The sequence below is a fragment of the Nipponia nippon genome, unplaced genomic scaffold (genome assembly GCF_047370975.1).
Source record: "Nipponia nippon isolate SJK-2023a ecotype South Korea unplaced genomic scaffold, ASM4737097v1 scaffold_2, whole genome shotgun sequence".
Classification (NCBI taxonomy): Eukaryota; Metazoa; Chordata; class Aves; order Pelecaniformes; family Threskiornithidae; genus Nipponia; species Nipponia nippon.
In genome coordinates this window covers 59,323,801-59,346,547 of record NW_028262336.1, presented here as the reverse complement: position 1 = coordinate 59,346,547, position 22,747 = coordinate 59,323,801, and the positions used below count along the sequence as shown (strand labels likewise).

The window sequence follows — 22,747 nt, the reverse complement described above, 5'->3', positions numbered from 1 at the left end:
GAGGAAAATTTGCCAGGACTTCTTAGCATGGGAAAAAAGTGTTTTACATCTTAGCCGCCTTCTTGGATATGGCTGAATGGAGCTGTTCTGACTGAAATTTCTCCCCCAGAATTCATGCCTGAGGCAAACATCTGGCATGGAAAACTTGAACCAAACAGTTAAAGTTCTATAAAACTAACTATAACTGAAAACAGGATCTTATCATGAGGAGGGTCAAGCAACTGGAATAACAGGCACTGCTACCCTACCACAGTAGAATAACAAACTTAGGCCAAAGAGCTGACAAGTATATTTCCATCCTGAGCTATCTCCTTTTACAGTAGAAAATTACTTGTTTCAGCTTGTGAATCTTGACCTGTGTACAACAATTTTAAATTCATTTCTTCATCTAAAGTGCTACTCAATGTTTGATTCTAAGTAACAAACCACTATGCCTGAAAAATTACTCAGACAAGCAGAGAAAGACACAGATCATCTTTGAAATGGATAAGAAAAGGCAGATGCATTTTATTTGATTTTCTTGCATATATGGCAGCCTCAGATCACTTGCCAAGTGAAAGATTTTAGAATTTTCTGATTCATGAAATCTTCAGTAAAACCTGAGGTGCAGAGCTGGATGGCATCAGTTATATGCCCCAAAACCTCAAAGGGGAATTCAGATGCTCTGGTATAAGACACAGAAAAGTGGCAGACAAACCACTCCCTAAAATCAGAAACAGCTGTGACAGACATTTTACCATATCTAAACAGTAAGGTTTCAGCAGCAGAAAAGATAAGAGATGGTTAGAAAATCAGACTGGAGAACAGAGTTAACAAAAGACTTGAATGAAGAATAGTTTTTATTGTGTTATTAATCCTGGTTACAGGGAACAAAATCAATAAAAATTATCACCATTTATATACAGAATGACAGAGAAAGACCTATTTTCTGTAGAGGAGAAAAAGAAGAGAATAAATTACTGTGTATAAAATATTGTGTATAAATTCTGTGTCAATTTAAAAATTATATTTGTCAGAAATTTTGTACTGACTGGAGTTACAAGAAAGCCCAAACATAGCCGTACGTGAAAAGCATGACTGAAAAAAGAATCAGTTTATTTTATTTATTTATTTTACACTTCTGTTTGTACTGAAATTCACTCTGCTTTCATTAACATTTATATTGTAATCTGAAATCATAAGAGGAAAGCATGCACAAACTGAGATTTCTGTTAAGTACATTACATTTGAAGAAAAAAGATCTGAAACTCAAAACTCCAATTCAGGAGCCTGAGTTCAGCCTACATATCAGCTCATGATACCAAGCTCATAAAAATACCCTTTCTGCACTATTTTAGTTGGTAGTACTATCATCATTCCTGCAAGGAAGAAAGTACACTCTGAAATTAGTATAAATAAGCAAACGATCAATGGCAAGGAAGAATAAAAAAAGAATGAATATTCAGACTGTCACAAGCACAATCAGGAGTCCAGAAACACACTCTTAATTCTAATTCTTCTCTCTTTCTTACCTACAGTACAGAGGTAGGAAGTCACAGCTTCTCCCTGTTGTAAGTTCTTTCTGTAACACTGGGCTAATAACACTATCCAAACACCTAGCTTCTTGAAGAACAGTGCCTTAAATGTAAGGTCTCAGTACTGCTTTAAAGTAGGAGAAAAAAGAACAATCCTTGCATAACCCAAAACTTCAAAATACCTTTTTCCAATTCGGAATCTTATGAACTCTCTAAAACACGTTTTAGATTTTCCAGTCTATTTTGATTATTTCTCTTCTGTATCTTATTTGTGGGCTGAACTTCTGTAATGGTCTTTGAGAAAATTTTCTCATCAGTGATCTTTATGTGTTATGTAGATTAAGAAACTTATTTTTTGCAAATAGGAATGCAATACTGTAGCTATCAATATTTTCCTGCATACAGACAGAGTATGATTTGAAGAGTTAAGATCTGTTATGTCAAAAATGATAACAACAAAATGTTAGAGGAAAATAACACAAATTACAAACAAATCATGAAACGTGAAATCACTTCATAATTTTAAGAGGGTGATGAGATGACACAGGGGTGACAACCCTCACATTCCCTTGTGACAAAGAGTGACTTTTTATTGTTTCAAGAACCTGATACATGGGGACATCTTCTCTACTGCAGTGTTCATACAGCAGTGAAGATACCTTAATGTAGACACCTGTCCCACAGGAGAACTGAAAAGAATCTGACAAAGGTAACATAAAATATGCTATCAGGTCAGATTACGTTTCTTGCTAATACAAAAACCAGCAGCTTTGTTTACATTTATTTCTCAGCACAAAAGGATAATCTCATTCCAGGTATTCAATCAGACACTAATCTGGCTGTATGCTTAAAACTGGTATTTTACATAGTATACTTCAAACACACAAAACAATTGTGAAACCAGCGGCACTATTCAATTTGCTTAAATTAGCCATGTGCTCAAGTGCTTTACTAGATCAGGAGCTAAAGCCAGAAGTTTTAAGTGCCTTGAAAACATGCTGTAGATGATGTTACAGAACACTTTGATAAGATTGTCGTTGCCAGCTGAACACTGACAAATTATACTAATCTGAAAACAGCTATTATGGAGTTTGCTGAGCAGATCCATGCAATTTCTTTTGTTTTTCTTTTTGATTTAAGATCACAGTAACTTCTATATCTACTTCAGATTGCCCAAAATACAACTGTTAGGTAGAAAACAAGATCATGAGCTCACCGTTATCATCATGGGAATACTCTATTCCAGAAACAGTGCATCTTCGGAAAACCATCTTGTTTTCAGTAAGTGTCCCAGTCTTGTCTGAAAAGATAAACTGCACCTGACCTAAGTCTTCTGTGATATTTAAAGCTCGGCACTGAAGCTGAGAGTCTGTTTCTTCGTCATATAAATCTTTATCTTGATGAATAAAGTATACTTGGCAGATTTTAACTATTTCAATGGATACATACAAAGAAATTGGAATCATAACCTAGAATACGCAAAAAGAAAGAGAATTAGCAGAAAACAGAAGCAAGGATACAATGAATTAGTAAAATCTAGTTAACTTGGTACTAGACTAGAACATAAAGAGGCTAAGTACTTTAAGCACGTACTGTAAAGCTATTAGCCTGTTTGAAAAGAGTTTATTTACTGTGTTAGATGAGGAAAACCCATGGTGAATTGCAGAGCTGAAATGCATTATTATGTCTAGAAGGGTGGTGAGCAAAACTTGGACAGAAGCAAACCTTTTCTGGGCTAATAAGGTGAGCTTGAAACTAGCTGGGAAAGAAAAAGAAAAAAACAAACAAACAAAACCCCACAGACAGTACAGTCAGAATCCTGTAAATGTGAAAGAATGGGATAAATTTATTCTGCGTAAATAATAGACTGTTTACAAATTCACTTTGTGGGAACACAAGAAACAAGTGTAGAACACAAGAAACAACATGAGAAGTGTAAAACTCTCCACAGGAACAATCTTTTTGGCCTTGGCTTTTGCATTGCAGATTATTTGAATGAAGAACATGTTGTATAATTGCTGAAGAAATATATAAAAAGAAGTTTTTCCAGAAAAGATTTTCAACTGTTTCTTGCGGATTGTCAAAACTCCATGAAATACCTAATTTGTACCTGAGTTTTCCCTGCAGATGTTTTTCACGACAGAAATTCCTAACTGCATACATTATTGAGCTTGCTGAATTAGATATGAGGGATAAATTATAGCACGTGTGTAAGTTGCAAATGTGGTTATTTAAACAAAAACTACAATTAAAGGTTGGTGTTTAAAGAATTCTGTGGTGAATCTTTTTAACTAACATCATAACCCAATACCCTAGAGTAAGAAGTAATTTAACTCATCCTTTTTCATTCCTTTTTATAAAGGAGTTGCTGCCTCCGGTAATGCAACCTCCTCTAGCGTCCTACTGGGCATACTTCCAAATGTCCCAGTGACATGAGTCTCTTACTTCTCTTAACTTACCACCACCATCACCATTCAATACATTTCTCTTCATGACCAAAAAACTTTTAACAGAGTTTGTTATGCAGCTGAGATATGGAGTTGTTAAGAGCCGTATCTTTGGAAAGTGGTTAAAAAAGTATACAACTTATGTTCATACCAGGACGCTGTACCCACAGTGGCACCTACAGTCTTTGAGGTGTTGTTCCACAGTGAGTGGATATGAAGCATAAAGCTTGTTTTCTCCCAGCAGGGTCCAGTGCATCCTCTCTCTTCCTACTTGTTTAAAATAAAATAATATACATGAGTCTTTTGGGGAAGGTTCTCAAATGATTTTCTTCTCCAATGGCAATGGAGCTCTGACAGCTTACTGTGTGCATCAGTTTGTTTATTTTTCAGAGAAGTTATCATCTTTTTACCACTGGGTAGACCAATTCTGTTATTTAATTTAGCTTTCTGGTTATATGTTATCACATTGTCTACAGTTAAAATGCAATTTTGAAGTGACTAAATGTACTTCTTTTAGTGCTTGATTAGCTTCTTACACGCCTTAGTGGTAGAAGGGGTACTACACATACTGCACATTTATAGCTTTATTACAGCAAATTATGAACACAGGTGACAGCATGTACAACTTGATTACCTGGAAAACTATGATCACTGTCAGAAATAAATATATTGAAGCTGAAACAGGAGACAAATATTTGCCATCAGGCCCTGGAACATCAAAAATTGGTTTCTTCTTCTCACCATATTGCCATACCCATAGGCCATGACCTGTAGAAGAGTTGAAAGAGAGAAAAATGCAAATTAACTCCAAGGAAAAATGCTTATGATATGAATTTGTTCTTAGAGTTGAGTTACATGGGAAAGTGATACTTGTTTTCAACTGCTCTGCCTGACTTCTGAAAAAGGCCCTGAACTCATGTTTTTTTCTGCCTTGGGATTTGGAGCTTGAGAAAGGGGTTTGTCTGGCCTTAAGGACAGCATGCAAGAGTCATTTCACCAAACTTTATCCAAATAAAGCGAGCTGACTAGTCTACATGGGTAGTTTATGCTCTTTCTGTAATCAGTACAGAAATAAAGACTTCTTTAGAAAGGGATTCATTTCAGTGATATTCACTGTGTTAAAACAGAACTCCATTGACTACACTAGGCATATCACTAGCCAGCCATCACTAAACTAGTTTCAGCTGGATAAAGTCAGAAGAGACTTCAGTCTTACTGTGTGAATCTTACCCACCACGTCTACAGAACTAATGAAATAACAGTATCAGAAGAGTCAAGAGCATGGAAGCTGAGTAACTAAGAACAGAATAAATTCTCAGCCTTGTTGAAAATCAGTTTTATATTGATTGTGCTGATAACTAAATAAAGATAAGGTTATTATTATTACTTTGGAAAAATTACATTCTTATTAAAGAGACAGAAAGTTGCCTTTTTAGGTACAGCACTCGGATTTGCAGTCCTAAAAGCCTTAAAATGGTATGCCTGATGTTTTTAAGGTTAAAACCAATGAAGAATTCCCCCATGATAAGAAGCATTCAAACTATCTTCACTATATGTCAGAAATCAGAAAAAAAGGACATAGGCCTACTTTAAAAGTATTCTTTTGTAAGCCACATCTAACAAGGTCCTATACATCTTGATACATAAAACCAGCACCGAACTCTTAAAAAATAAAAACAATACTTAAGCCAAGTGAGCAAATTATTTTGTCGCTGTACTACCAATACGAGCGTATCACCATACTGATGTCTTTATTCATGTCTATATTTTTATTCTTGAGAGCAAAAACTGGAAGCCCCACACTAAGAATGACCTACATCAGTACTTGTTTTATAAATATCCTGACTCAGATTTTCAAAAGAATTAGTTACGTGTGGTACCTCCAGTTATACTTTCTTGACAGAAGGTACAAAACTTGCCTGACTCCTACAGAACACAGCTTTGCATGTCTTGAAGGCACCTCTGGTTTCCAAGGGCTCAAGCAAATTTCTTTCCAGCTGTTTTTGGTTGTTATCACCTCCAGCAGTTTGCTCTGGCCCTCTGCTGGTGGTTTCTAGCCTTGTGGCAGAAGTGACAGAAGGGAAGGCATATGTGTCACCTACTGTGTGCCACCTCCTGCCATTCGCATTAATGCATCTCGGGAGTTTCAGCTGAACTGAAGCCACTGCAGCACACCTCGCTGCTGCTGCTCTGCGGGCAACACATCGGATGCAGTGGCAGAGGGGACAGCTGCAGGCAGTGGCTCCCTGCAATTAAGCCTACCACGGCACTTCAGCCCTGAGGACTGGGCTCCCCAACACTGAGACACTACAAAGGAGTGTCATGAACTCAGTGGAAACAAATATGCTGGCTGATTCACAGCTGGAAAAACTCATCTTTAAGCAGCATTTAACAATACCTGGAAAAAGGCACACAGAGACATATTAAAATGGCATAAGATTGTTATTAAACTACACCATGGTTGTTAGGAAACGTTCTGGTGTTTATGCCGTATGACTCACATACAAACATTACAGAACACACAAACATTAAGGATATGGAATTCATATGCCATATATAAAGAATCATTTTGGGTGCCAAACGTAAAACTCAATTCTTTCTCACAAGTGAATAGAAAAATGGCCTGAAGAGTATTAACCTGAACCTCAGCATTTCATCCATGAACTCTAGAGAGTCTTCTACTTGGATTTATGCAGATTTAGGCTTCTATTTATTTCTTCTATGTTAAAGCTGCAGCCTTAGGGACTGTGTGTCAATGATGTGGTACACTGTGCCTTTGATTTAATAAACAGTACTGGGGAATAGCACTGTGCTAATTATGTTTATTCTCTGCTCATAAATTACTTTGTCGACTGATTAATGGCATGTTACACTCTAACACCTGAAATTTTGAGGGGAATACATATAAAGTGGCTTCTTTTGGGCTTCACATTTTTGGATGCTATTAAGGGTAGTAGAATCTAAGCCTTCAGATCTCAGGTACTAATAGCGTGTACTTGATTGATACTAAGAAGCTATTTAGATGAGCTTATGTTTCAAAGAAGAAAACACAACAAAAATTAGACAGTATGGAGGCAGCTTTATGGATTTCATGTTTTGGCAGATACATGTGTTTTTGATAAAGCTAAGCACATGAATCCCAAGACAGTCTGATACTTAAGGTTCTACTTTTAAAGAGCACTTACCAATGGCAGAAAACAAACACATGATTAGAAGTATGAGGACACACCAAAGGACATCGGCATTCATCTGTCTTTCAAGCTTACTGCGTTTGTAACGGGGTCCGTTATTATTTAACAAAGCTTTGGTCTCATGCCCTGCAGAAGCAATTACACCAAATGATGTCATATGGATTTTTGTTATTATTTTAAGGAAGCTATAAAAAGGTGGTATGCCTCGTCACACAGAAAAACAGCTTTTACCTGCATAGATTACTATTCCTGCAACCTCTTCTGTATTTCTAATGGTACATCCACGTAACAAAAGATTTTCTTTGAACAGCCCATCCTTTTTTCCACTTTTATGTATACTGCAGAAAATTTAAAAACAGAACAAAGCACAGCATGTCAAAACATTAAGCTTGTTAAATCATACTATTCTGTAATATAACAAGGCCAGGAAACATCTTCAAAGTTTAAGACGTTTTGTCAACCTGATGGTGAAATATTTCCTTAGATCTTCCTTCTGGGAAGATTTTCTGGCTGACTTTGAAAACTGAGAATACCTACCCAAGAATCCCAGACAGGCAGCACCCCAGCTGGAGCAGTACCAGTTGCTGTTGGATATACAAACGTATTGGACAAATGCTCACTGGAGATATACAGGCCAAATCTACAGCATGTGTGCAGCCTGTCTAATGCTTTGAAAATGCATCAGACTTTCTGTGCATGTGACCACAGTTAATCCAGTCCACCTAAGAGCAGCTGTGTAGTGCATATGATTAACCCACTATTCACATGTTCTTAGGGAATTGGTGAAATTGGGAAAGGACTGTGTTTCAGAAGCAGTGATACTAAGGAAGATGTGCCAGGGATAATATGCATCAGTTCAGTGAAAAAGAAAGGAAAACAATTCCATGTGTTCATCAGTAAGAACAAGAGAAATTCCTTTCAGAAGTGTCTCACTGACTCTCTAAGAAAGACGAAAGTGCCTGCGCCCTGGTGATTCTTGTTGGCTATCACCAAAATATATGAGAAAAATGGAACAAAGTAACATTTCCACTACAACTTATTGTCTGCTGTGTACGGACTGACTCAAATTTCAGCTGATAGAAATACAGAAAACAGCCTTATGAGAATTAACAGTCACCAGGGAAATGCTAAACAGTAATGACAACAATTAAAAAATAGCATTAGAATGTTTTATCACGTAAACAAGACAAACCAAATAATAATTTCAAACCTTTTCTAAATGAATAAAATTAAATTTAATCAACTGCAGTATCCCAATGCCTCAGAGAAGATTAAAGCGAAGTCTGAAATGTTTAGATGTTCTGCTTTCACTTTCAGGGCATCACACTTCCAGTCTAAAAAACAGACTGCAATAAAAAACTAGTAAAAGCTGGGAGTTCAAGGGAAATCCTGGAAAAGCACATGTGCTATACTAAAATTAACATTGTGCTGTTGCAACGTTGAATTTTATGGCTACCTGGATTTGAGCATTTCAAGTCCTGTGTCCCCCCAAATCTGCAAACTGGCTTAAAATTGTGCCTTTTATAAAAAGGTGGAGTTCTTTTTATTTGCTTCTGTTTTCTAAGCCTTCACACCTGGGTTATATCTCCATGCTTTTCTCTGATTGTTAGAATCTTTTTCTAAATGAGGACCAAAATCCTAACTTTAGCACATGCTTCTAAGATCTCAGGCCTGAAGAAATATCATAGAATCATAGAATGCTTTGGGATGGAAGGGACCTTTAAAGGTCATCTAGTGCAACCCCCCTGCAACTGGCAGGGACATCAACAGCTAGATCAGGTTGCTCAGAGCCCCATCCAGCCTGGCCTTGAATGTTTCCAAGGATGGGGCATCTACTGCCCCTCTGGGCAACCTGTTCCAGTGTTTTACTACCCTCATTGTAAAAAATTTCTTCCTTGTATCTAGTCTGAATCTACCCTCTTTTTGGTTTTAAACCATTACCCCTTGTCTTATCACTACTGGCCCTACTAAAAAGTCTGTCCCCATCTTTCTTATAAGCCCCCTTTAAGCACTGAAAGGATATATCAAATATTCTGAGACCTGCAAGAAGAAAAGGTTCACATTGGTGAATCCTTTGTACTCTTCCCCAGCCTAGTAGGACTACTTGCAGATTGTGCCGTTATGCTTGTTATGCTATGTAGCCTCTAGTCAATGCTCTTAGTGAGTAGAATATACCCATAAATAATATATATATACATTCATACATATGTATATATATAGACACATATACACAGTCCTTTTTAGTTCAGTACAATATATTATACCCTCTCCCTGCTCAAAAAATATGAATTAAAAGCACTGGTGTTTCAACAGGTATGCTTATCACTGCAGGGATGGAGAAGTGGTGGGTTTGACAGCTGAGGTAGCTGCAGCAGTGATAACATCTGACTAGAGATCAGAAACAAATAGAGAAGGAAGTAGATAACATCAAGTTTGTGATTCTGACAACAAAAATGAAGTGTTTTTTTTTTTTTTTTAATCAGGAGCGAACTTGCCCTGCTCAGCCCATCCTCTCTGCTGGCCTCAGATACAAGTGCAGAGCAAACCTCCTTAACCCACTGCCTCACCTTTTGCAAAAGGAGCTTCAAAAACTGGGGGTTGCCCAACAGCCCTCTTGCAGTATGCCAACAGGTGTAAGCACTGCTTGCCAGCTGGAGAATTACCCAAATTTGGCTGGGCTTAAACTGTGGGAGTAATTTCTTAATGATTCAATACTGTAGAAATTATACTACGACCAGGATTCTGCCATTCCTCTGCTTTTTAAGGCTGAATTCTACATTAGCCTTTCTCGTAAATCATGAGGATGTTAGTCTGAATTTCCAATAAAGTCTCCAAATGATGGTTGATTCCTGTTACTAAATGGGACTTTTTAAAGATAAATCTACTTAAGAAGTAATTGCTCTGGCTTATAATTTTACAGCCTTCATCAATTCTTTACACTAGACAGTAACAATGGACTGTGACAGGTATATTGTACATGGCAATCTTTTATATACAATTACTTGTGTAAGTGTTCTACACAACTATATATTTGTTCTTACTGTCTTAGCTTATACGGCACCTGAACCTGCTCCATAGCAATGGTGCAACATCTGAAGTTAACCTGTAGGTGCCAAGACCCCAGTCTACTGCCCTCACCCACAGAACGAGCCTTCCCAGCACAACTCATCCTTACAAGCGTTTGGTACTGCTTTTTACTTTTGCATATCCAAATGAAGTCAATCAACTCACCTGTTGCTCACCAGACCTTTAGAAAACATGGGTGAAATAAAAATCTGGGAGAAAGAAGCTGGCAGGGGCTGGAAGAAACTAATTGTTTCCTTCTTGTCTGTACTCACTCCCAGTGACTCACTAACAGAACTTACATATAAGGCAATTGGGCACTGATGATGAAGAAAAAGTTACAGACATAAAAGTCTGGATTAAAAAATAATGACAACTAGAGGTAGATGCAACTGCTCACTTTGATAACAAACCTGCCAAGGCTATAACTTTATGTCCCGGTGAAGAGATGGCTGAGATCCCGTTTCCAGCCCTGCAGAGTTATAAACCTCAAGCTTGTTACAGAGGCTGAACAGTCTGTTTTTCTCTTTCTGGATTCAGGCCAGTATAACTTTGGAGGCAAAGAAGGAAACTTTTCTCTGTCAGTATTTAAAACAGTGGCCAGCTGAAGCCGCTCAGACGCCTGGAACGCGAAGGTTAACCCGCAAGGAAACACACTGGCGAGTGCAGGTGCAACGCTCTTTTTCTCTACAATTTCTCTCATGGATGACACCGCAAATATGCAGTATCTAAACATTTAAAATACACATGCACCATGAATTAGGAGAAATGGGCAGACCAGATGCAGTTAGCTACTACTTTGCTACAGCACTCTGAAAGTCTGTGTAGAAATAAGTCTCCTCGTTTAATACAGCAACGCAAAAATAAGTCCAATGGTAGCTCACTTCAGCCTTCTATTATCGTTTTCTTTGTTATGTGTTTACCAGCATTAGATAACAAGGTGACATATCAAAACTGTATTCAAAAGAGAGTATTTTCTTTCACTCGCTGGTTTCTCAAGTGTCTTACAAAGCAAATGGTAGAGCTGGCATTACTTTCCAAGTGCTTGACACTCCCAAAGAAAATATTCAACAATCTTAAACATAGTCTCAGCACACATCGTCAGCCAGAATCTTCCTGACTCTCAATTCTGATGAAACAGTCTAGGTTTTGTTTTTTTTCCAGAAGAGGTGGTGTCACTATAGCACACTAAAGAGACATCACTGTATAGATTTATACATGTTTTGTCTTAAAAAAATTGTAACATGATTTTATATTAATTTGGTTTTGTTATCTTATGACAAGTTTTGAAACAGAAATACACACATGTATTCATATTATTATTATAATTCCTTGCTATACTTATTTTGGTATGACCAGATAAAGTTTTCTGTTCTTGTCTAATAATAAAATTTTTACTTTCAGAGCAAAGCTGAAAAAACAGAATGCCAACTACTACTTCTCCTTTTCACTTGCCCACACACACACAAAAAGCTAGAGACAAGATTTTAAAGCCCATTTTGTTATTTTTGGAACCTGGCATGGGATTTTTGAATGTTTGCCATGCATACTGTACATAATCTGGCTAGACCCAGACAGGCAGGAGGCATGTTAGGTTTTATTCCATTCTTTTTACACAGAAGACTTCTTATAGGGGAAATAAAAATGAGGAAATATGCTTGGGATATCGCAGGGCGCAGAAACTGCAAAACAATATGAAAGCAAGCTGAGTAGAACCGGTAGTCTGCCTGTCCATCTGCACACCCAGACTGTGTTCAATGCAGGTTGTGCCAATATAACTGAAGAAGTCATATGTAGTAACGTGCTCTCTACACTTTTGCAGATATAGGGTAGGGTCAGGCCCATCTCAATGCATTTTATAATGTTTTTGTGCTTTTTTATTATCATGTCTCCTTTTACCCTGGCCTGCCTGTGCTACATTGGCTACCTATAGTGATCACATTTCAGAACAACTGTGGGGAACAGAATTTTTACGTTTACAACACAAACAAACACACACAGACAAATATCTCTATTCCCCAAAAGACTGGTCAGCACAGACATTAGAACCAAAGGAGCTCTTCATATTTCAAACAGAAAAAATATAATCAAAACTGGAAACCTATGAAGTGGTCAAAACTTCAAGCAAAACTTTGACAGTAATGTCACAGCACAGCTTTTACAAATGGATCTCTTGAAAGTCTACTATTTCATAGCATCCCTATTTAAATATCTCAGCAGCATTTCTTTTCGGCTGAGCTATTATTAGCTGGGAGATATCTGAACCCTTTTTTCAAGCAGTGACTACTGGTAAGATTTCGAACAAGAGTTAAGATCTGAGTTTGACATGGCAATGGTACGTTTCAATTCAGATGTGCTAATTACTATTCATCTTGCTAATGTGTGATTTGAAACAGACCCATGATTTCATGATACTAATGAAGGAAATCTAAAAAGAGGTGGAAAAAAGCATTCTCCTGTGATAAATTAGGAGACTGAGAGTTTATTTATTGAGGGGTTGGTCCCCGCTCTTTACTTCAAATGCCCGATGGTCCTTTAGTTGTAAATCTCTTGCAGCATAGCTGATGAGACCTGGATGCTTTCTGCCAGATTCAAAACTGATGTCTTGGCTTTTTGCTGTGCCAAAATATATTCACATCATTTGTGAAACATTAAAATATAAAGAAGATTAAATAGCATCAATATTGAACAACGGTCTGCCAAAAGGTACTACCATGTTTTTTGCTACATAATTCAAATGGTTCTGTAACTTACATGCTACAGACATTTTCCACATTGAGTACATAAGTAAATACATAATGAAAGACAAATTTATGCATATCTTCTACAGTATTCAACCTCTGCTCAATATTTGGGGACTAAGATTCACACACATGAAGTGTACTAAAAAAGCTGCCAAATTTTCCATTTCCATATCTGGCAATGTCATTTCTGCAGTAGGTCAGGCTCTCTATTAATGTAGACAGTTATACACCCTCGTGCAGTAATGTCTAATACTGAACTTTTATCTCTACATGAACTGTAGGGCTTTGTGCTGCTAAATAAAGGAACACATTTTCCCACACTACAACTTGATGTAGTTTCAAAAAAGCTATCCTGATTTACACCAGTTGACAGTACATCCTACACAATCTGTGACATCTCAGAGTAGTAACTGAGGTGGTAAATAGCATCACTATAAAAAACTCCCAAAGCTCCAGCAATTTACCTTGTGCCACTTACGCAATTCGGTACTGCTTATCACGCCTCATCAATATGGGTAATAAATCATTGTATTCTAAACAGAATTAGTGTCTGTTTAACTCTCTTCATTACAATTTAGACAAAAATTAAATATCCTGGGCTTTCACTCTGCATGTGGTTACGGACTGTAGAAGAATAAGTCATGCAAGAGTGCATCTCCTAAGTCACCCCTATTGGCATGCCTACACACTACAGTCTTGGCTATGTTAGAAGCAAAGTGCTTTGCACATACTACAACATTTGCTTCTGAGCAGGACTGATTGGCCAGAGATGACCACCCTGTTAATGCATTTCTGTTTGTTTAGAATTAAATCAAGTGGCCATAGGTGATTCTGTGTGGTAATGTTCAAGCACATCGTGTGAGCCAATTGTTTTGTCTGAATGAGAGGAAAGGAATACTGCCATAGCTGGAGAAATATCTGTTTTGCCTTCTGATTTTCCTCAATGACACTTACAGTAAAAGAAACATCAAACAGACCCATCTTCATAAAAGCAGCGTACAACAGGTTGTGTTTGTTTGTTGGCTCTCCTGGACCAGTTTTCTATTTCCTCCCATTCCCAGATGGGCTTTTTTGATATATGGAGGGAAGGAAAGGGAGAAGAGCGTCTGTAACTGCACTGCTTCATGCGTTCATTTCTGGAGTGTAAGCTGATCAAAGCTAACAACTAAATCCATCCTAAGGAATGGAAACGTGAGGCTCCCATCTCACCCTGAAGTGAGGATCCTCTAAAAGAGCCTTGAATATGCAGTCCTATTTAGATGTGATGCTGATGCAACTTACAGAACACAGCTCAAAACAAACCAGCATTTATTTTATTCCGTATTAGAGAAAAGGAGTGTATACCGAAGGATATTATACGAAATACTCACATGTAACCTCGAAACCTACTTAAGTCATTGTTTGGCTTCTCACATTCAATGACACTGGTGAACTTCAAGGGGTCAAATTCTGAGTCCTGGAATAATAAAAGTGTTAATTACTTAGGGCAAAGACTTGCAAATTATAGCCAAAATCGCTTTCTTTTCTAGCTTTCATAATATATTAATGTCCAGTTTTTTTCAAAGGCAATCAAATGAATGACACTGACCACTGGCACTGAAAATCAAAGGGACCTGGGCACCAAAATTCCTTAGGTGCCTTTCAAAACCTCCCTTACAAGGATGACTGTTTTGTTCTGCAAGTGGAAGAATATGAGTTTCTAAAAGCATTAGATAAAAGATGCCAAGCCCAGAAGTCAAATTAATTTGGTCTGGAGTGGAAAAATGAAATTTATCTGGGAAGGCTCAAAATATTCAATAGTATCACTTCACTATCCTTCACGTTCAGTGAAGCTACTGAAAATCTAGGACAACATAAGTCAATATGCTGCCAATTATGAAAAAGCTAATATGAGCTTTTGAAATATTAGCAAGACTTCTTAATTGCTTTATGCCAACACAGATAAATTAATCTACTACAGTAAATTACACACATATAGCAGAATAACTTTTTCCTAATTAACACTTAAAAACCTTCTTGATTCTCTAGCTCATTAGTCTGAAGCTGGTATTTTTGCTGACTATATATGTTTACCTGTAGTTACCACCTTGTTGGGTCTCAGGAAAAACATCCTATCGCAGCATAATTACTTGATTTTGTTAAATAAAAATAAAGGTTCTCCCTTCTTTGCCAGACCAAACAAACTATGCAGTGAAATCAGAGATACCCAGTCCTGGTGCTGCTGAGAAGGCTGTTTGTCTCCATCAATGAGGACTACCTTTAGAAAACTGCTTTGCACACCATTTGAATGAAAGAATCAATTGTGAATTATCATGTTATTAAGCTTGCAACAATGATAACATTGCAAATGTTATGCTTTATAACGGATTTGCTGAGCAGCTGTAGATCCCAACCACTACTTTTTAGAACACACTATGGGAATAGCTGACTGAGAATCAGTAACCAAAGGACAGACACAATCTTATTGCCAGCTTCTCTGAAACACGCAGGTGTCTCTATTTTTTTGACATTGACCCTGTTCAGAAGAGGTGAAAGAAACTAGATTTTAAGAAAGAGATAAAAGAAACTAGAGGATATGTCAGCATCACCATCAACACCCTCCTTCATTTTTCTACCAGTTACACCTGGAAGAAAGACAGACTTACAGTATACAGGAGACAATTCAAACCACCCACGCCTGACACTTTTGGAAACCTTTCCTGTATTTTTCAAGAAACAAGAGATGATAAAAGAACTGTGAAGATGGGCTGTCACTTAGAGACAGCTACAGCCTACTGAAGGACATAATCACTTTTATATGCAGAATTCAGCTTGTAAACAAGGGGGGGGGGAGAAGGAGTAAAAACAAAGGACAGCTCTGAGCAAAGAAGATTGCTATGCTAAGAATCAGACTCTCTAAAATACATCAAAGTTGGCAGTCAATTACCTGAGCCTTAGCAAGAAATTCAGATGACCTTCTCAGCACCAAATACTGTTGGTATTTAAGCTCATTAGGTATTTCTCCTGGTCAGCCTTTAATTTCTCTAGGTGACTGAAGTTTGATGCTGGGAATGCTCGGAAGTACCTAGTTCTACAAAGGCACCTAAGATATCATTAGGCTGTGGAATGGGGCAGATGATGATACTGTAAAGCCACACGTTCACCTCCTTTGACCCTTGTTCCTCAGGTTCTCACTTCAGACAGGCGCAGACACCAGCAGTCACAAGGAAGGAATCACTGGCTAGAACAGACATCACGAAGCTTTCAGGCCTTGACATCTGGAATCTGTTACCAGAGCTCCTAAACTGTACACTCTGCCTGCATCCTTGCCTCTGGCAGTCAAAGGTTCATGTTACAGAGACACTATACTAGCAACCAGTGCCACCTGGCAGCTGTCTTTACTTGAGCTTCTTGGAGAAGGTGAAGTTCTTCTAAGTCACAGCAAAGCTTGTTGTGCTGGGAAACCCTGTGTTCTCTATGAAACACCTGCTCTGCTGCCCCAGAAGATGATCTTTTCCTTCCTTGCCCCAGTATGTTCCTTGGCAGGAAAAAAAAAAAGGTACAGGAAAAATAATCTACAAACATTGCTCAAGGTGTTTCAATAATATACTGTCTGTCTGCCTAAGTATTATGCTAAAGAAGAGTCACCACTGTAGCTTAAATTGCATTTGTAAATTGGAGGGAAAAGACTGGAACAGGAAACATTTCTTGTCTTTTTATTATAACATACTATATATAATACAGTTAATTTAGCACAAATTTTTATTCAGTGGTCTTAAAAAAAGAAAAGAAAGAAATCTTAACATCTTTGCTGAATGCCCCTGAGGGAATCCTAGAGACATCTAATAACAAAACCCAATGCAATCAAATGCAGGTTTTCTGTGGCTGTTGAACTTAGCAGAGAGAGCATGGTTTCAGTGCTGTACAGACACAGTAACTTCTAGAGCAATTGGAAGTTTGCAGACTGAATTCCCTTTCTGCTAAGAAAGCCTGCCAGCAAAGCCAGCGACTTTACAAATAGGAAGACAAAAATCTACTTAAAATCTAGAGCGAAAGACTTCACAGAAAAGAAAGATCTTATCAAGATCAGAAAGGACTAAACCTACCCAACTTCCCCATCAGTACCAAGCAACATAGTCTTTCTCCCTCCTGTTTGTTGGATTCTTTTCATTTATGACTCAGTTTTGGAACTAAAAGTCCTTTATCGTTAAATCTAACCGTCTGTGTATTTGTGTTCTGTTACAATTAACTTGAAATATGTGATTATGGTCTTTAACCAGATAATATCTGGGAGGGGAGAAAATCCAATTAGAATAGTAGTTTACATAAGGGAACAAAGCTGCTGAATTCTGATTTATGGCAAAAGCTCTTTGTTTTATTAATAGATCAAATAGCTCCATCTCTTCCCTGTGAAATGGAAGTGTAGATATACACTGTATATTACAGCTGATGACACTGTTTTGATGTGAAAATGCCTTTTGGTAAATGAATGAACAAATATGTTAAACACTGCCTGTGTGTGACTGCTTTCAGTGGTTATAAAGAAGCACAAAGTTAACATAAAATTTCACAATGATCAAAGTTTTGTTCCTTTTTATGTTGATACCCACACTTCAGCAGCAAATGAAACATAAACTGTGATGATGTTCTCATGTATTAACAGCTAAGAGATGCTGCAGCTAGACAGAAGTCAAAGCCAAAAGTGTTGCTTTTCCAGTGCATGAATCATGATTTGTGCTGTTTTCTGGGTAAAAGTCCATGAAAAAAAAATTCTCCACCACTACCTTTAATTTTTCTTTTACAGTGAATTTCTGCATCACTGTTAAGACACAGAAAACAAGACCAAAATATGGTCAAAAATAGCACTTCCCCAGACCTTTGTGCAGCAGTCATCTGATGTGCCTGATTTTCAGTGGCTTACTCCCCACTTACAGAACTGCTGGGCATTAAAGCTGTCCCAGCCTCAAGAGGGATGAAAAGCTCCATGCCTAGACAGACTGCAATCTGAATTGAGGCTTTCCAGTGCCTAATTTCCCTAAAAACTTGACTTGTTTGATGTTCTCATGGTCTCCCAGTGGACGTTAACAAGACCAGGTCACTCACAAAAAGCAGCTGGAGCTGTTTTTTTCTTTTCTGAAGGTATGTAATGGTGCCATATTTATTACACGGTATCTCTGCATGTCTCCCAGACTTGTGCCTTGTGCACTGCTGATCTGAAAAACTGACTTTCTGGTTGATACAAACCTGAGAGAGATTCACTGATTGCAAATAAGTTCCCTAGAATATTTCACTAAACTGCTGGATGGCAAAGGCCAGGGCTAAATTCTGTTCATGTCAGTCAGATTTTTCTGTTAAACAACCTGTTCTCCCTTTGCTACAATGTAAATTTGAATTGCCATCACTAATTCTAAGGATGAGTTCCTGTAAAACATAAGTAAGGCAAAATATCTTGCTTACGCTTAAGGCAGAGTTCTTACTACCAGGTAAGGCTTAATTTGGAGCACAGACTGGTCATTGTTAAGATGTTACAGAAAAACTGCTTGAAAGGATACATGAAGGTCACTTGGAGAAACGAGAAATCTCAGTGAAGGGCCAGAAATTATTATACTAGTTTCAGTGACTGCCGACTTTGAAAAAAGCCAACATGAATACCACATGCGTCAAAGTCCAAGCAAAGTCAAGCACATCCAATTACTTTAACAGAAACGAAGAAACAGTAACTAGAACTCAAAAGTTTCTACTCCTGCATCAACACTTTATGGCTGCACACAATCACATTCCCACTTGTGCTCTCTCCCTCCAGGCTAATCAATCTCAAATTCTCTGAAACAGTGAAAGAGCAACAGTATGAGAGATGGATGATATTTAGGAGTCAAGAAACGAAAATCTGGCTTCCATGAAGCTGAAAAGGGGACTGAACCCTTGTTTCGCTTTGTTTTGAGCAAATGGGACTAGTGTAAACCTCTCTGCTCATGTTACTCACACTATCTTAGCATTTGCAGGCTCTAAAAAATTAGTACCTGCAGCCTTTTCCAAATGTTAGGTATTGCCCCTGCTTTTTCGACAATGTAAGCACAGATACAAGCGCCATTCATATGGGCTCCGGTTTGGTTCTCTGCTCGTCTTTCAGATGGATGCTGTTCCTCCTGTTGGGTTTGAATTTCACATCACCATCATGGCATCACAGCAGTGTCACTCTACAACAGGGCTCCCAAGCTGTACTGCCTGCACACTGGCAATAGGATGCAAGGTACTTGAAAGAGTAAAAACACAAAATGTGTCTGGTTGCCGTTGCTCTGGAGAATGCAGGGGATCGCTGGATGGTTGATAAATGACCACAGGCTTGCACACAGGGGATGAGAAGGTAAAACTGGTGGCATGCCTTGTCCAGTGCTGCCGTGGCCTAGCCAAACACCAGGAACCTGTTGCTGTGACCCCCGTGGCACAACACAATTCTTTTTCTGTGGTAAGTCCTAACGAGGTCTTGAAAGATGTGAAACAGAGGTTTCAATCATTTTATCCCATATGGTTTGAGAGTTTCAGAAATTCAGAAATAAATAAATACATCATTTTATCAACCATGAATGCACAAAAACATTCACGTATATCCCCATATTGTGGTCGTTCATACCCTGCTTTCAGAAGGCTTCAGTGACTAAATGTTATCCACTTCACTGTAGTGGTAAGAATTCTTTCTTACCAATATCATTTTAAAAACAGGTCTTGAAGGTTTCTGCAGTATGAAATGATGCACAATATACACTGGAAGAATGAAGACCATTTCTTGCTTAACTCTTCTGCCATACTATGTCATATCAAAATGAAAAAAAGAAGAAAAAAAAAGAGGAAAAAAAAAAGGATTTAATTCAATAATAAGAAACTGACTTTCCTCAAATATCTGACTTCACATTTTGATTTTGCCAAAACAGCCTTAGTTCACTGCCTTGCTCTGAAAAAGTGCTGACTTTTTAGGAACTCGTAAGTATTTCTGAAAGGTCGAAACTTGTCAAAAAGACACACAGTGATACTTATATTAGGTATTTTATATACTCAGGGATTCTGCAGAATAGATTTCATTTCTTCAGGAGTCTTCTTGCTAGGAAAATATTTAACACCCTATCCATAAATCCTATTTCTTCCAATTTCTTAAAACTTAGGGAAATTCATTCCCACTCTAAATGCAGCAGTGGAAAGGCTTATTTTCCTTATGTAAGCAGACTTAGTCAGATTGCAAAAATCTGCTAAATATTGATTCCTTCAAAGCTGAATTTCAAATTAAAGTTAAATTGCAGATGTAAAGGCTTTCATGACTAGGTTCTAACAATGCTGTACCTATTAAACTTGATTGAGTTCCGTTTAAAACAATAAATTAGGTCTGCAATAATTGGGCTCTGTCTCTGGGGGAAGCACAAATGTAGAAGAGAAAAACATAATGGAGAGGCATTTTCTTCAAAATTTTCCTTAAAAAAACCCACTGTCCCTTATTTCTCAGGTGACTATTGACTTATCTCCCTCTGAAAAACTTACGTCCTAAAAAGGCAAAGTGTCAAGGGGAAGAATATGTTACAATGCCTCTTTTACAGAGTGGGAAACCAACAGGTAGATGGATGAAGGAACTACAGAGATCTGTCACAAAAAAGGAGACTGAATGTAGCTCTCTCCAGTGCGACTTTGGAGCTTCAGCTGTAAGATCATTCTGAGTCTCTACAGTGAAATGCCAACCTTTCCGACTCTGTTGGCAACCTCACGAAACTGTCATAGCTCAAGAAGCAAAACATGCTGCCCTGCCAAATGAGTTAGTTTGACAATTACACAGTGTTCAAACAACATATTCCCCTTCATTAAGTGCATGTTGTATGGGTGATTTAATGGCCTGCTAGTGATATTAATAATGCATAGTTATTAAAATGTTTTCTTTTATTCATCTGCCCTGCTTTACTGCTGCAGAAACCAGAGTTTAATGTTCAGTCCTTCCTTCCAATAGGGCAGCATGAGTACACCAGGATGCCCTTGGGTGACAGTGACAGTTACCCTCTTATCACATTGTGTTTACTGGCTATGCTGGGGATCTTATCCAGACTTCTCCCTGTGGTACAATTGCTAGATGAGGGCTCTGGGATTTGTTTTGGCGTGTATGTCTGGAGGAAACAAAAAGGGAGAAATGGAGTCATGGAGATAACTCAAAGGAAATATTTAATAGACAAAAACCTGCCTCAGCCACAAAAATAGCTTTCCAGTTTAAAAGCTTTTAAGTGCGATAAGAACGCATCCTCCTAATGCATTGGTCCATCCTCTTACTGCTTTATATAGCAGTATCCTGCATTTACCATATAAAATTATTCTGACCTTTTGTTAATGTGCAACTGGAATTACACATTGATTTTAAGTATCCAAAGCATGCAGACCGTTTATACACTAAAACAGTGAAACGTTTTTATGTCTAAGCTGCATTAGTCTCTCTGGCAGAATTTATCTGTGCCACTAATTCACAAGAAAAGGAAGAAACAGTTTGATCTATGCTATTTAGGAACTAAACAGATCCAACCATACATCAGAATTCGATAGCTTTGTTTTCCACACTGACAAGTACTACTATAATTGGATTATTTTCAGTACTGTTTGTTTAAATGGAACAGAGGTGTTCAATATTCAGAAACACTGGAACAGCTGAGCAAGCCAAATACATGTTAGGGGGCTGATCTTCCTCTGGCTGACCTAAGTAAAAGTTTTCCCCTTTGTAGAAAATAATATGCGGGAACAGCGCAATATCCAGCCTGCAGGAAAAGAAACGTGTTGCTTGCAAGGCCTAGGAAGACCTCAATAATTCTATGACAGCTAGCTGAAGAAACTGCTGTTAGTCAATCATGGGACAAAAGTACCAAAAAAAAAATGTCAACAACGCTGAAAATACACACATGCAAGTTCTACCGTCCCTTGGGATGATGGCCATTCTTAGCAATGCACTGAAAATTACAGTGGTATGAATGAATCTGTTCATGGACTATAGTAGCGCTGGGGAGTGGTAAGGGAACAGAGTATATCAAGGCTGAAATATGGACCCAGACCTGGACAATTAAGAAAGTGGTATCTGCCTGTTCCAAAAGCCAGCCACTGAAATAAATGAATGGGTTCATAGTCTGTAAGAACCGACCTCAGCATTAGCTCAGCGCTTCAACTAAACCACAGACCAAGCCTCTCAAGGGCTTGCAAAAATCTGCGTACAACCCACACTGCTCCTCCAGAAGCTTTTCGCTTCATGCTCACAGACTCGGTAAGACGCAATCCTCCCCACTCTCCAGTCCTTTCCCCTTTCTGGAGAGATTTCTAGCAGTCTTTCTGCTGCATTTCATAACTGCTGGAAGAAAATTTCACTTGATTAGTGACAGAAGCACTGCACGGTCCTTTTAATTTAGTAGCACAACATCTCAGCTCAGCTTCCGAATATACCTTGGCCTACTCCTGCTCTAGTCTGGGCCGCTGGCCAGTCTGACTTCTTGTGGGATGAAGTTCTGCCAGAAGAAATGGGAATGGGAAGGACTAAGACCCTTCAACAAGACGAGGGAAATGCCAAGCACCTCCCTTACATCATTTCACAAATAAAAACCAGAACACCAGAGTCCTAACAGGAGAGAGAGTGTCTGGTAATGAAGGGTTTTCCTTCTAAATGGTAAAACAGTAGCAGCTGTAGTGTCAGGACGCAGTTAAACACACCAAAGCCCGATACACCCATCTCACCCTGAAGACAGGGAATCTGGATAAAAGCTTTACCTTGCAAGGCATTATGTTTAAGAAATGTTCCTAGGTTGTGA

The 22,747-nt window shown here is 38.2% G+C and overlaps 1 protein-coding gene across 1 annotated transcript in view; it reads right to left on the bottom strand.

The window, feature by feature from the left end:
- Nucleotides 1-22,747, bottom strand: part of ATP10A (ATPase phospholipid transporting 10A (putative)) — a 117,391-nt gene that overhangs the window by 36,470 nt on the left and 58,174 nt on the right. Inside the window, exons 3-7 of the mRNA XM_009472562.2 lie at nucleotides 14,330-14,415; nucleotides 7,384-7,490; nucleotides 7,147-7,278; nucleotides 4,596-4,729; nucleotides 2,731-2,983 (exon numbers count right to left, since the gene is read on the bottom strand). Of these exons, the coding sequence (XP_009470837.2) occupies nucleotides 2,731-2,983; nucleotides 4,596-4,729; nucleotides 7,147-7,278; nucleotides 7,384-7,490; nucleotides 14,330-14,415 (712 nt within the window). The remainder of the gene's footprint in view (nucleotides 1-2,730; nucleotides 2,984-4,595; nucleotides 4,730-7,146; nucleotides 7,279-7,383; nucleotides 7,491-14,329; nucleotides 14,416-22,747) is intronic.